The 11,479-nt window shown below is 41.4% G+C and overlaps 3 protein-coding genes and 1 pseudogene across 3 annotated transcripts; 3 read left to right on the plus strand and 1 right to left on the minus strand.

Moving 5' to 3' along the window:
• The first annotated feature begins 1,328 nt into the window (after positions 1-1,328).
• Positions 1,329-2,999, plus strand: LOC140783748 (UDP-glycosyltransferase 83A1-like). Its single transcript, XM_073130769.1, has 2 exons — positions 1,329-1,898; positions 2,010-2,999. The coding sequence occupies exons 1-2, from the start codon at positions 1,399-1,401 to the stop codon at positions 2,893-2,895; spliced, it is 1,386 nt and encodes a 461-aa protein (XP_072986870.1). The 5' UTR covers positions 1,329-1,398; the 3' UTR covers positions 2,896-2,999.
• A 150-nt stretch (positions 3,000-3,149) lies between these two features.
• On the plus strand, positions 3,150-5,971 carry LOC140783493 (UDP-glycosyltransferase 83A1-like; annotated as a pseudogene).
• A 1,137-nt stretch (positions 5,972-7,108) lies between these two features.
• Positions 7,109-7,965, plus strand: LOC140783494 (expansin-A25-like). The gene is made up of 2 exons (XM_073130394.1): positions 7,109-7,229; positions 7,346-7,965. Exons 1-2 carry the CDS (start codon positions 7,109-7,111, stop codon positions 7,963-7,965), a joined length of 741 nt encoding a protein of 246 aa, XP_072986495.1.
• Positions 7,966-8,893: 928 nt separating this feature from the next.
• On the minus strand, positions 8,894-11,458 carry LOC140784822 (microtubule-destabilizing protein 60-like). The gene is made up of 9 exons (XM_073132404.1): positions 10,636-11,458; positions 10,511-10,553; positions 10,336-10,413; positions 10,067-10,186; positions 9,669-9,767; positions 9,512-9,571; positions 9,327-9,421; positions 9,184-9,245; positions 8,894-9,103 (listed from the first exon to the last, which is right to left on the minus strand). Exons 1-9 carry the CDS (start codon positions 11,367-11,369, stop codon positions 9,072-9,074), a joined length of 1,323 nt encoding a protein of 440 aa, XP_072988505.1. The 5' UTR covers positions 11,370-11,458; the 3' UTR covers positions 8,894-9,071.
• Between the last annotated feature and the right edge of the window lie 21 nt (positions 11,459-11,479).

Here is an 11,479-nt window from a genome sequence, read left to right on the forward strand (position 1 = left end):
GTGGAGTCGCGTTCGAACACTTGTGAACCCTTGTGAACACATTGTGAACGACTTGTGAACACTTGTGAACGCCTTGTGAACGGCCACATTTGTGAACGCCTGTGTCGCGTTCGCAAATCCATATAAGGGGCTTTTTGAGTGCGTTCGAACGCGATCGATGAGAATATTTTAGAATTAGGATTTCATATTATTTTAGGACTTGTTGGCTAGCCTCTATAAATATGTGGATGGCAATCAACTTCATATTGAAATTGGATTCTTGATTTCTTGTCTCCTATCTTCTCTCTAGACTCCTCACTCCTCCTTCTTCACCATCTTTCCACCTCTACCATTGGCAAGGTTTCTCCTCGCTTTTAATCTCCCTCGTCTTTCGAATCACCCCTCTTCTTTGGGATCTCGACCACTTCGTTTCCTTCGTCTACTTTCCTTAATCACTTCCACAATCCACTCTCATCTTCATACCCATCTATAACCCTAACATCTACTCTACCCGTCACCACCATCATCACCCACGTTATTCCGTGTTTTTGTCACTGCTACAATTTGAATATGTGAAGGGCATAAATACGAAAGTTGTAGATTAGGAAGTTATATATCCAACCCAATTGGTTTCGTAATTATCTAACTACCGGAGAATATCTAACGAATATTTTTCTTCGATTGTGCGGACTAATTTTTGTAATAAATTCAGATCTTGAAAGAATCTTAGCGTAGCCTATCTTTGGTTCCAGATCTTATCAAATTAGTATCAGAGCCTAACAATTGTTATCAGAGCCTATCAAACATACGAGCAAATAATAGATTTTTTATGAGTATATGTGCTAAAAAGTATAGAGTGAGACGTGTTCTTGTATCTAGGGTCTCAAGCTTGACAAGCGGCCTGGGTTTGACTCGGGCTCGGCTCGGCTCGGTCAGAACTGAGTCGAGCCTAAGCCGTTAAAACTGGCTCAAAATTAATCTCGAGTCGAGCATGAGCTAGAGTCGCTCATGCTCGGCTCGATAGCCTTGATAGCCTAACTTATCACCCTCACCATCGTCCACGTGACCGCGCGGCCTACCCTCACATCATCCTCACCTTCATCCTAAATATAAATAATAATAAAAAGTCATAAAATCATGGCGGCTCTAAGAAGTAACAAGATATCAATTTGTTCGTCTATAGGACGTTTTTCCAGTCATTTGTAGGAGCGATCGAAGATCCAAAATAAAAATAATAATATTTTCTAGGGCAGAAACTTTTTAAATTGTTATTTTGTTGTCCCTTAAATCTCGACTAAGATAAGACAAAAATGTGGTGGAACCTGCTGGTTTTATCCATAAAGAGGTGGTAGTAGTTCAACCACCACACTGTTATACTTGTGTCAGCTCAAGATCGATCCAAACTCCAAAGTGCCCGTAATGGCCTCTCCTCATCTCCTGGTCCTCCCATTCCCAGCCCAAGGCCATGTCATCCCCCTCATGGAGCTCTCCCACCTCTTGGTAGCTGAAGGCTTCAAGATCACCTTCGTCAACACCGAATTCAACCACGACCGAGTCGTCGCCGCCTTGCTTAACAAAGGAGGAGACGAGGAGGAGGAGCTCCGAGGCATACGTCTAGTCTCTGTTCCAGATGGATTGGAACCAGGCGAAGACCGAAACAATCTCGCGCGCTTGGTCGAGGGCTTCACGACCACCATGGCGAAGCACTTGGAGGAGATGATAAGAGAGAACCGCGAGCCGGACGAGGAGGAAGAGAAGAAGATGACGTGGATAGTCGCGGACGCGAGCATGGGGTGGTCGTTCGATTTGGCGAAGAGGATGGGGTTGCGGGTCGCCGTCTTTAATCCTCCCGCTGCCGGTTTGCTTGGAGTGACGCTGAGCATTCCAAAGATGATAGAAGATGGAGTAATTAATGACGAAGTTAAGCTTTTTTTTTTTTTTACTCTTGTTGAATCTAAAAATAAAAACAGAGAGGAGTCATGAATCTTAATTCTCTAGTACTGAGATCATTAGTTGCAATCCGTGCATGCAGGTCAACCAATTAGGCAAGAGATATTCCAACTGAAGCCCGGGATGCCACCCATCAGCACGTTGGAGTTCTCCTGGAACAACGCCGGCGATGCCAAAGGGCAGAAGACCATTTACCAACTCGTAGTCCATAACAACCAAGCAATTAGTCTAGCTGAAATCATCGTAAGCAATTCCTTCCATGAGCTTGAGTCTTCTACCTTCACTCACTTCCCCAAAATACTACCCATCGGGCCGCTCCTCGCCGGCGAACGGTTCGAAAAGCCTATCGGGCTTTTCTGGCCTGAAGACCTGACCTGCATGACTTGGTTGGATGAACAGCAATCCAACTCTGTAGTCTATATTGCCTTTGGCAGTCTGACAATCTTTGATCAGGTTCAATTCCAAGAACTCGCACACGGGCTCGAGCTATCCGGTCGACCTTTTCTATGGGTCGTTAGGCCCGACTTTACGAACCAGTCGAGCCAGGACTGGTTAGAACAGTTTCGGGCTCGAGTCTCAGGCCAGGGGAGGATAGTGAGCTGGTCTCCTCAACAAAAAGTACTAGCTCACCCTTCTATTGCGTGCTTCTTGAGTCACTGTGGATGGAACTCAACCATGGAAGGGGTGAGAAATGGAGTTCCTTTCTTGTGTTGGCCTTACTTCTGTGACCAGTTCCTTAATCAGAGCTACATCTGCAATGTGTGGAAGATTGGTCTGAAGATGATTCCTGATGCAAAAGGGATCATAACTAGGGAGCAGGTCAAGGGGAAGGTGGAGGAGTTGCTTAGGGATGAGGAGATGAAGAAAAGGGCCTCGATGTGGAAGGAGATTTCTGGTAGGAGCATCAAAGAGGGAGGGAGTTCATATGAGAATTTCCAAAAGTTTGTTAAGATGATGAGAGCATGAAGGTTGTTTCTATGGCGAAGTAATGATATGCTTCATGGGAGGGGAATCAGAGATATTGACCATTGTTGTTTGCTAAATTGTGTTAATTCCCAAGCTCTTTGCCATTTTCATTTCCTGGGAATTGCTCTTCTTCTTTCTTTCTCTTATTGTTCCATGAAACTTAATTTGTGTTATAATTTACCAACCAATACATGAAGTTAAAACGGAAAATAGCATAACACACACACCATTTTTAGCTGAACTTTATGTTTTCATTCCCTATAAAAATAAATAACAAAACCATATATCAATGAGAACTTGTTCTTTTGATCTTTTGCTTCGAAATTATAAATTCATCTTCTCTTTCATCCGCGCTTACCATAGACTGGACCTGCACAAGAACAAGCTCTAATATTATTTATGAAGCCCTCCCAATCCTTTCCCTTGTATCATGCGAATATTCTTTTATTTCTATCCAAATATGTCGCCAAAACTTTGCTACTCATTTTCCCTCTGCCATGGTCATCCACCTGAGGGTAGTTAGTTGGACTGAGGTATTGAGAAGTTTAAAGGAACAGAGAATCAGGAGAGTGGGTGGAAGGTTAAGAACGAGGCAGGTAGGATGGGACGCCAAAAATCAAAAAGAGTGGGAGTTTTATTTTTAATCTCCTGAGTGAGCTCTGTTAGATCTTAGATAGACTCTGCTCAATTATAAGATTTATTAATATTACTGGATATATTTAATAGTTTCTGGTTCGGCTTAGAAAAATTCTTAGATTGTTTTATAGCTTAGCAGGTTAGGCTCGAGGTCGATCAGTCCCAACTCGACTTGAGCCGAGTCGAGCCTGAACCCTAAGCTAAGCTCAAAATTAATTTCAAGCCAAATCTTAGCTAGGGCCATGTCATCCCCCCTCATGGAACTCTCCCACTGTCCCAAAGAGGTGGCTGAAGGCTTCATGGTCACCTTCGTCAACACCGGCTTCAACCACGACCGAGTCGTCGCCGCCTTGCATAACAAAGGAGGAGACGAAGAGGAGGAGCTCCGAGGCATACGTCGAGTCTCTGTTCCAGATGGACTGGAACCAGGCGAAGACCAAAACAATCTCGCGCGCTTGGTCGACGGCTTCACGACCACCACGGAGAAGCACTTGGAGGAGGTGAGAAGAGCGAACCTTGAGTCGGAGGAGAAGAAGATGACGTGGATATCGCGGACGAGGGCATGGGGTGGTCATTCGCTTTGCCGAAGAGGATGGGGTTGCGGGTCGCCGCGTTCAATTTTCCCGCCGCCGCTTCGCTTGGAGTGATCATGAGCATTCCAAAGATGATAGAAGATGCAGTAATTAATGACAAAGGTAAGCTTTTTCTTCTTTTTCCTTTTCTTGCTGCTTCTAAAAAGAAAATTAGAGAGGAGTCGTGAATCTTATTCTCTAGTACTGAGATCATTAGCTGCAATCCATGCATGCAGGTCTACCAATTAGGCAAGAGATATTCCAACTGAAGCCTGTGATGCCACCCATTTCCTCAGGAACAAAGCCGGCGACTCCCAAGGGCAGAAGACCATGTACCGACTAGCTCGTAGTCCGTATCAGCCAAGCAATTCCTTCCATGAGTTTGAGTCTTCTACCTTCACTCACTTCCCCAATATACTACCCATCGGGCCGCTGCTCGCCGGCAAACGGTTTGAAAAGCCCGACCTGACCTGCATGAATTGGCTGGATGAACACCAATCTAACTCTGTAGACTGTAGTCTATGCTGCCTTTGGTAGTATCAGAGTCTTTGATGAGGTTCAATTCCAAGAACTCCCACACGGGCTCGAGCTATCAGGTCCACCGTTTCCGTGGGTCGTTAGGCCCGACTCCACAAACCAGTTGAGCCAGGAATGGTTACAATATTTTCGGGCTCGAGTCACAGGCCATGGGAAGATACTGAGTTGGTCTCCTCAACAACAAGTACTAGCTTTGTTGTACAAAATACCCAAGTGGGTGAAGAAGGGGAAGCAAGACCTTCACCCCAAATAGCTCAAATGAGAATAGTGAAAGAAAACCAATGCAATGCTTGAAAAAACTCCAAAGAGAGGTTAATGGTGATAGAAAAAGCCCTAAGCAAGTTTTAATCATGGATTAATACTCTAATATAAGCAATCACCAACAATGGAAATAATGGAGACAATAGAGAGAGAGAGACAAGATTTATGTGGTTCAGCGATATGCCTACGTCCACAGGCGGAGCAATCTTATTTACTATGCAAATATCTCACTCACAAAGAGTTTAACAACTCAAATCACTTTTTTTACAATGATGGCTCAACCCTCATAAATGTTCTTCCAACTGCTAACCCTAAAAAACTCTCTTTATTATTTATAGTCAGGTTCAAATTTGAAGATTTTTTATGTCGTGTTCGAACGCCCTCGAGGGCGCGTTCAAACGTGCCCAATATCAATACAGCAGAAACAAAGGGGCGTTCAAACATATGAGGGGGTCGTTCGAACACCTGCAAAAAGTCTGCTCTTAGGTTGGCTCGCGTTCAAATGCGGTTGGAGCTATTCGAACACTTGCATCACAGATTACTCTTTGTCTGGAGCCCGCGTTCGAATGGGCCTTGGAGCAGGTCAAGGAGGGAAATATTGATATATGCTGAAAATTTGCTGAAATTGAATTTGAGCCAATTTTTAACAAGATTACCTTTCTATTACATACTTCTTGAGTCGTTGCGGATGGAACTCAACTATGGAAGGGGTGAGAAATGGAGTTCCTTTCTTATGTTGGCCTTACTTCTGTGATCAGTTCTTTAACCAGAGCTACATCTGCCATGTGTGGAAGATTGGTTTGAAGATGATTCCTGATGCAAAAGGGATCACAACTATGGAGTAGGTCAAGGGGAAGGTGGAGGAGTTGCTTGGGGATGAGGAAATGAAGAAGAGGGCCACGATGTGGAAGGAGATCTCCGGTAGGAGCATCCAAGAGGGAGGGAGTTCATATGAGAATTTCCATATTGTCGTTAAGATGATTAGAGCATGGAGGGTGTTTCTATGGCAAAGTAATGATATGCTTCATGGGGGGAATGGAGATATTGGCCATTGTTGTATGCTAAATTGAGTTAATTTCCAAGCTCTCTGCCATTTTCATTTCTTGGGCATTGCTTTTGTTCTTTGCTCTCATAGCTTAGATACTATGACGCTGGATTTAATACTTGATAGATTTTTCATTAAAATATTATAGGATTGTTTGATTGAAAGTTTTTCTAAGTGCTGCATTAATAGATATAATATTTAATCTAAAAATAATTGTTTGATTTAGTCTACCAATCTAAAAAATAATATTGTAAAAAATTAATTAGACTCAAATACAGTCTTTTAGTATCTACTTAAATCAAATAAATATTAAAAAACTACATCTAGCCATTCCAACTTGATCTTTTTTATCTTATTTCAACCTCAACCCAACTCTCTACTCATCTTTCTTCTCTCATTTCGATCCTAACTCAACTCCAATTCATCTCTCAAATCTCCTCTATTCTCGTTTCGGCCCTTAACCCTAATTCATTTTTTTCTTTCCTATATTCTATTCTCCTCTAGTTAAGCACTTGTTTACTAAATATATCATTATAAAATATAACTAACTAAATATGTGTTTAATAAATACAACATTATAAAAATACAATTGATCAAACAAGTTATGTATTTCTAAATACAAAAAACTAAACAACCCAGATATGCATATGTAGGTTAATTATGACAGACTTATTATATGTCAAACAATTCAAAAAAAATTGATAAGTACTAAATGAGAAACAAATTGAACACTTTGTGTTGCTTAGCTGCACAAATTGAAAGCGGTTAAAGTTGCGGTGGAATGTGAATTAGAGTAAAATAAATAGTCAGAGTAGATTACTCACCTCATAGAAAGCCAGCTCGAGCCAGCAATTCAAATAGTCAGTAGAAGGAAACTGAACCTCTCAAAATAGCAAGTGATGATTAGATAATTGTCTTTTATGTCATAATGATCACACTAAGCATTCCATATTCCTCATCTATAACTTAATTACTTGCCAAAATGGTTGAAATTAATTTTCAAACTTATCTAGTCTCCGTCTCCCTCTCTCTCTCTCTCTCTCTCTCTCTCTCTCTATCTCTCTCTCTCTCGTGTTAACTCGTGCCTATAAATTGCGGTTAGTGTAAGTTGGTTCTATCAAACGCAGTAAAAGAGAGTAAAAGTTCGGGTTTCAACATGAATATGGGTGTGGTTTGTGTTGCAGTTCTGGCCATGGCTTTGCTTTTCTCCAAAGCATTGGCCCAAGGTTGGGACAATGCGTTTGCTACTTTCTACGGGGATATGTCTGGAGGAGAAACCATGCGTAAGCTTCTCTCTCCTCGATCCAACTCGATCATAAGCAAATAAGTTCAAAAGTGTCCGATTAAAATATAGATAGATAGATACGGCGGAAGTGAGAATATTTTGTTACTTATGCAGAGGGAGCTTGCGGCTACGGCGACCTCTTCAAGCAAGGCTACGGCCTGGAGACGGCGGCCCTGAGCACGGTGTTGTTCAACAACGGGCAGACTTGCGGTGCCTGCTTCGAGATCCAGTGCTTCAACTCGACGGAGTGGTGCGCGCCGGGCACCATCACCATCACGGCCACCAACTTCTGCCCCCCGAATGACTCCAAGCCCAACGACGACGGCGGGTGGTGCAACCCCCCTCGCAAGCACTTCGACCTCTCCATGCCCATGTTCGTCAAGATCGTCAAGGACTACCATGCCGGCATCGTCCCGGTCCAATTCCGCCGCGTCACATGCGTCAAGACAGGCGGCATCCGGTTCGAGATCAAGGGCAACCCCTACTGGATACTTGCGCTGGTGTACAACGTGGCCGGGGCCGGAGACGTGACGGCGGTGTCGGTGAAGGGGTCGAGTACCGGCTGGATAGCGATGACGAGGAACTGGGGGCAGAACTGGCAGACGAACGTGCAGCTCGTCGGGCAGAGCTTGTCGTTCCAGGTGACGACCAGCGACGGCAGGATGGTGGAGTCGGATGACGTGGCGCCGGCGAACTGGCAGTTCGGGCAGAACTTTGAGGGCAAACAGTTCTAACGCGATCTAGCGAGAATGTCAAGCTGCAAATCATTGCTGGTTCTTTTTGTATAATCTCATCGGTTTATTCTATGCATCAATTGCTTGAGTTCTCAAGTATACAATAATATTATAATATGAAATAGTAGGTTCGCATAAATTCGTCTCTCTTTAAACAATAAAATTATTTGGGAAATTAATAAAAAAAACACTGTGTATTTCATTTTAATTATCAATTACATTTACACACCATCTTGTTAATATTTATCATTCGACCCCATAAATTTAATCCTAAAAACACTCTAATATTAATCTCATTAACAGAAGGTAATCATATACATTAGTTAAGTTAACTATAAGCGTAAAAAGTCAAATGCATTTCAATAAACTCATCTTCTCTGCATTAGAATTTAGCGGCAATCATTCATCTTCTCCGACGAACTCTTTTCTCTGGCAATAATTGTTGATAGATCTTCTCCAAAAGACTAAGAGTTTGTTGATCTCTCTTATTTTCTCTCTTTATATTTACTGTGATAAAAACTCTAAATTATAAAAAACCGAGGAAGTGAGATTAAAAAAGGGGCGTGGGGTTTAGAAAGAAGAAGATATATAGGGTTAGGAAAGAAGAAGAATAATTTAGGCATTTATATTTTTTTTAATTTTATATGTGATGGAATATTCTCGAATTAAGTTTAACTCGCGTGTTTTTAATGATTAAAAAATATATATAAAACATAGATCAATTAATAAATATTGATAAAGAAGAATATAAATAATAATAATAAAAAAAAAGACACGGAGTTTTGAATCACTTATTTTTATTAAAAAAAACAAGTATTCCAAATTGACACGATATCAGTCCAGTTATTCTAAAAAATGAATTAAAAGATCATTGGATATGCATGTAAATAATTTATAAAATTAGGAAAAAAATTAATAATATTACAACTTTGTAATCAAGTTCATTCTTTCATTTAGCTTCCACCTGCGATAATAAACCTTGGTTTGTTCCCAGGATGGAGAACGCAGGCATGGTGATAGTCTAAATTTAATCCAACACCAATTAGCTGCAAGAATTTACATCTTGGTAAATCCTTTTAAATCATTCTAATGAGGAGATGATACTATTAACTCTTCTTGATTGCAGAAGAAATTTTATCTGCCAACAAAAACACAGTCTCAATGAAAGATGCCATTAAAATTATAAGACATGAAAAAGAATTACACGATAAGGCTTACCATGCCTTAGAAGTCGGGCTTGAAACCTTGGCTCCTTTGGAATTGTCCTTGGCCTCGATGACCTTGAATGCAGATCAAATAATATTTAATAAGTTGTGACAGATCAAAATGGAATGAATTAGATGGGAGAATAGAGTCCTGACACTTTTGGGATGAAGGGCCTGTCAAACTTTGGCATGGGCTGAGCTCTTGGTACAAGTTCCCTTCTGAGCCTATGGATCTCTTCTTCTTCTTCCATCTATATAAAGATAATGTAACATAATCTGATACATCACATGCATAAAACTAGCCTTTACTCTAAATGTCCTTTTGGATCTATGATTCATACCTTTTGCTGCTTTTCTTTCTCCTTGTTACATTGCTCAATGAGGCTTATATGTTCAGCAACCTGAGGGAGTAAATGACAGAGGTCATCAAAATAATTTTTATACCTCTGAGGAGATAAGATTTCAGCAATTAATTTCATGGTCTCATGAATTACTTACTTGAAGATCAAACTCAGCGCGTTCAGCAGCGCGCGCATCAGTGTGAAGGATGAAATCGATCGATTCGGTTGGTTCCTTTACTGGAGGCTTCAACAAGCACTATGTTTCATCAAATGTTTTAAGTGGTCAAGGCTAGTATTTTTGTCCATTTCCGGCACAAAGTTTTTTTCTTTTTTTTTAAAAATTTTTGGTCAGCGTATGCTGAATGAAACATAGAAAAATATCTAATTCTAATGCATGAAAAAGAAAATGAAGAGGAAGAGTGATCATGGAGACTCTGTCCTTACTGTCTTTGTGGCTGAAGAAAAAGGTGTGTGCATGCCTGTGAGATTGCAACTAGAGATATTTTCAGCAATGAACAAATAAGTTCAGTAAAATCGAAATTTGTAATGGCATACCTCAGGTTCATCTGTGGTCCATGGAAGACCTTGTGCGATTGGTACGCGTAGTTTCTCCTCCTCCTCCAATATTTCCCTCACTTTGTGGAGGAAATTCTCTTCTTTTATCCTTCCTCTTTGCTATGAATGCAATCAGATTATAAACAGTTGAATAAAAAAAATATTCAAGAAATCAATGCCATTTCACAATTATTGGCATCCAGTAGCTATGAAGACGATCATTTTCAACATAAGAATTGATAATGGTGGCATATATATATAGAAGGTACCTCAGTTCTTAATTTGAATGGCTGCTGGCTTGTAACTCTTAGCTTCCTATTCCACCTCCTTCCTGAGGAATTAGTGCTCTAGAATTTACAAAGAAATGTAAAAAATATGAGCATAATTAGTCGCACCTAGCAATCATAGTCTAGAATTACAACAAACAGATGAGACTTCTCATACATTACTTATATTTCTTTGCCATCCATCCGACGTACTATTTCTCCTGTTCAACATAGATTTTGAATCAATATGCATCTATGGAAGAAATCTAATAAATTTCTAGATTGAACTCAATGCAACATAACCTATCGGCACCGCTGTCTGCCGCCAAAGATCGCTCGCGGCAATCTCTTTCGAAGTCGTTCGGTGGGGTAAACTCCGATGAGGAAGAAACAGGAGAATACAAAAGCTCAGTTTCTTCGGCTCTTGGTGGTTGTTGCATACAAGGCAAAGCCCAATTCATCACTCTCCTCTTCCTTTCCTCTTTATATTCCCCTTCATGATCATTTGAGAGGGAGAGAAGCCTTTCAAATGCCTTCACCAAATGCATCACTCGTCCGGCCCCGGGCGCCGGTATACTGCTCATGTCTTCGTCCAGCATCACACTGCTCATCTTTGAACTGTGCTTAGGATCTTTGACAACGGAGATTTCCCCGCTGACCCAACTCTGTTTTGATTCATTTGATCCAGCGTTGGATTCATCAGCACTCGTCGGCGACGAGACGGCGACTCTGAATCGCTGTTCTTCTGCGAAGAAATCTTCTAACGGTGCGCGAGGAGCCTTGCAGACTACTTGGCAATTCTTCTTTGAATCAAAATCCTTTAAATATTCCAAGGAATTCTTCTTGGTGGCAACAAATTTCTTATCTTCCGACGAAATTCTTATCCTGGGCTTGGTAGAACTTATGGGTCTCCGCGAGCGAGCCGAATTCAGAAGATTTGGATCAGAATTCTCAGAAAGCTTCCAGCTTTGCGAGGTTTGAATTCTCCGGCCATTAGATTTCTTCGCCGGAGTCCCCATTCTGGTGCTCGTGATCATCAAAACGGGTTCGGGAGTCGATTATAGCGGAAGAAATGGATTTAAACAGATGTAGAATTGGAAGTAATAATGATCGGAATATAAAGCAGAGGAAGATAAGAGCGAGATGG

The sequence above is a fragment of the Typha latifolia genome, chromosome 3 (genome assembly GCF_019914945.1).
Source record: "Typha latifolia isolate L0001 chromosome 3, TyphaL0001v2, whole genome shotgun sequence".
Classification (NCBI taxonomy): Eukaryota; Viridiplantae; Streptophyta; class Magnoliopsida; order Poales; family Typhaceae; genus Typha; species Typha latifolia.

Coding starts and splice junctions, on each gene's coding strand:
- LOC140783748 (XM_073130769.1), top strand. CDS start 1,399: ATGGCCTCTCCTCATCTCCTGGTCCTCCCATTCCCAGCCCAAGGCCAT. Junction 1,899..2,009: donor GATGGAGTAATTAATGACGA/AGTTAAGCTTTT, acceptor ATCCGTGCATGC/AGGTCAACCAATTAGGCAAG.
- LOC140783494 (XM_073130394.1), top strand. CDS start 7,109: ATGGGTGTGGTTTGTGTTGCAGTTCTGGCCATGGCTTTGCTTTTCTCC. Junction 7,230..7,345: donor GTCTGGAGGAGAAACCATGC/GTAAGCTTCTCT, acceptor TTACTTATGCAG/AGGGAGCTTGCGGCTACGGC.
- LOC140784822 (XM_073132404.1), bottom strand. CDS start 11,369: ATGATCACGAGCACCAGAATGGGGACTCCGGCGAAGAAATCTAATGGC. Junction 10,187..10,335: donor CATTCAAATTAAGAACTGAG/GTACCTTCTATA, acceptor TTGCATTCATAG/CAAAGAGGAAGGATAAAAGA. Junction 9,422..9,511: donor AGAAAGAAAAGCAGCAAAAG/GTATGAATCATA, acceptor ATCTTTATATAG/ATGGAAGAAGAAGAAGAGAT.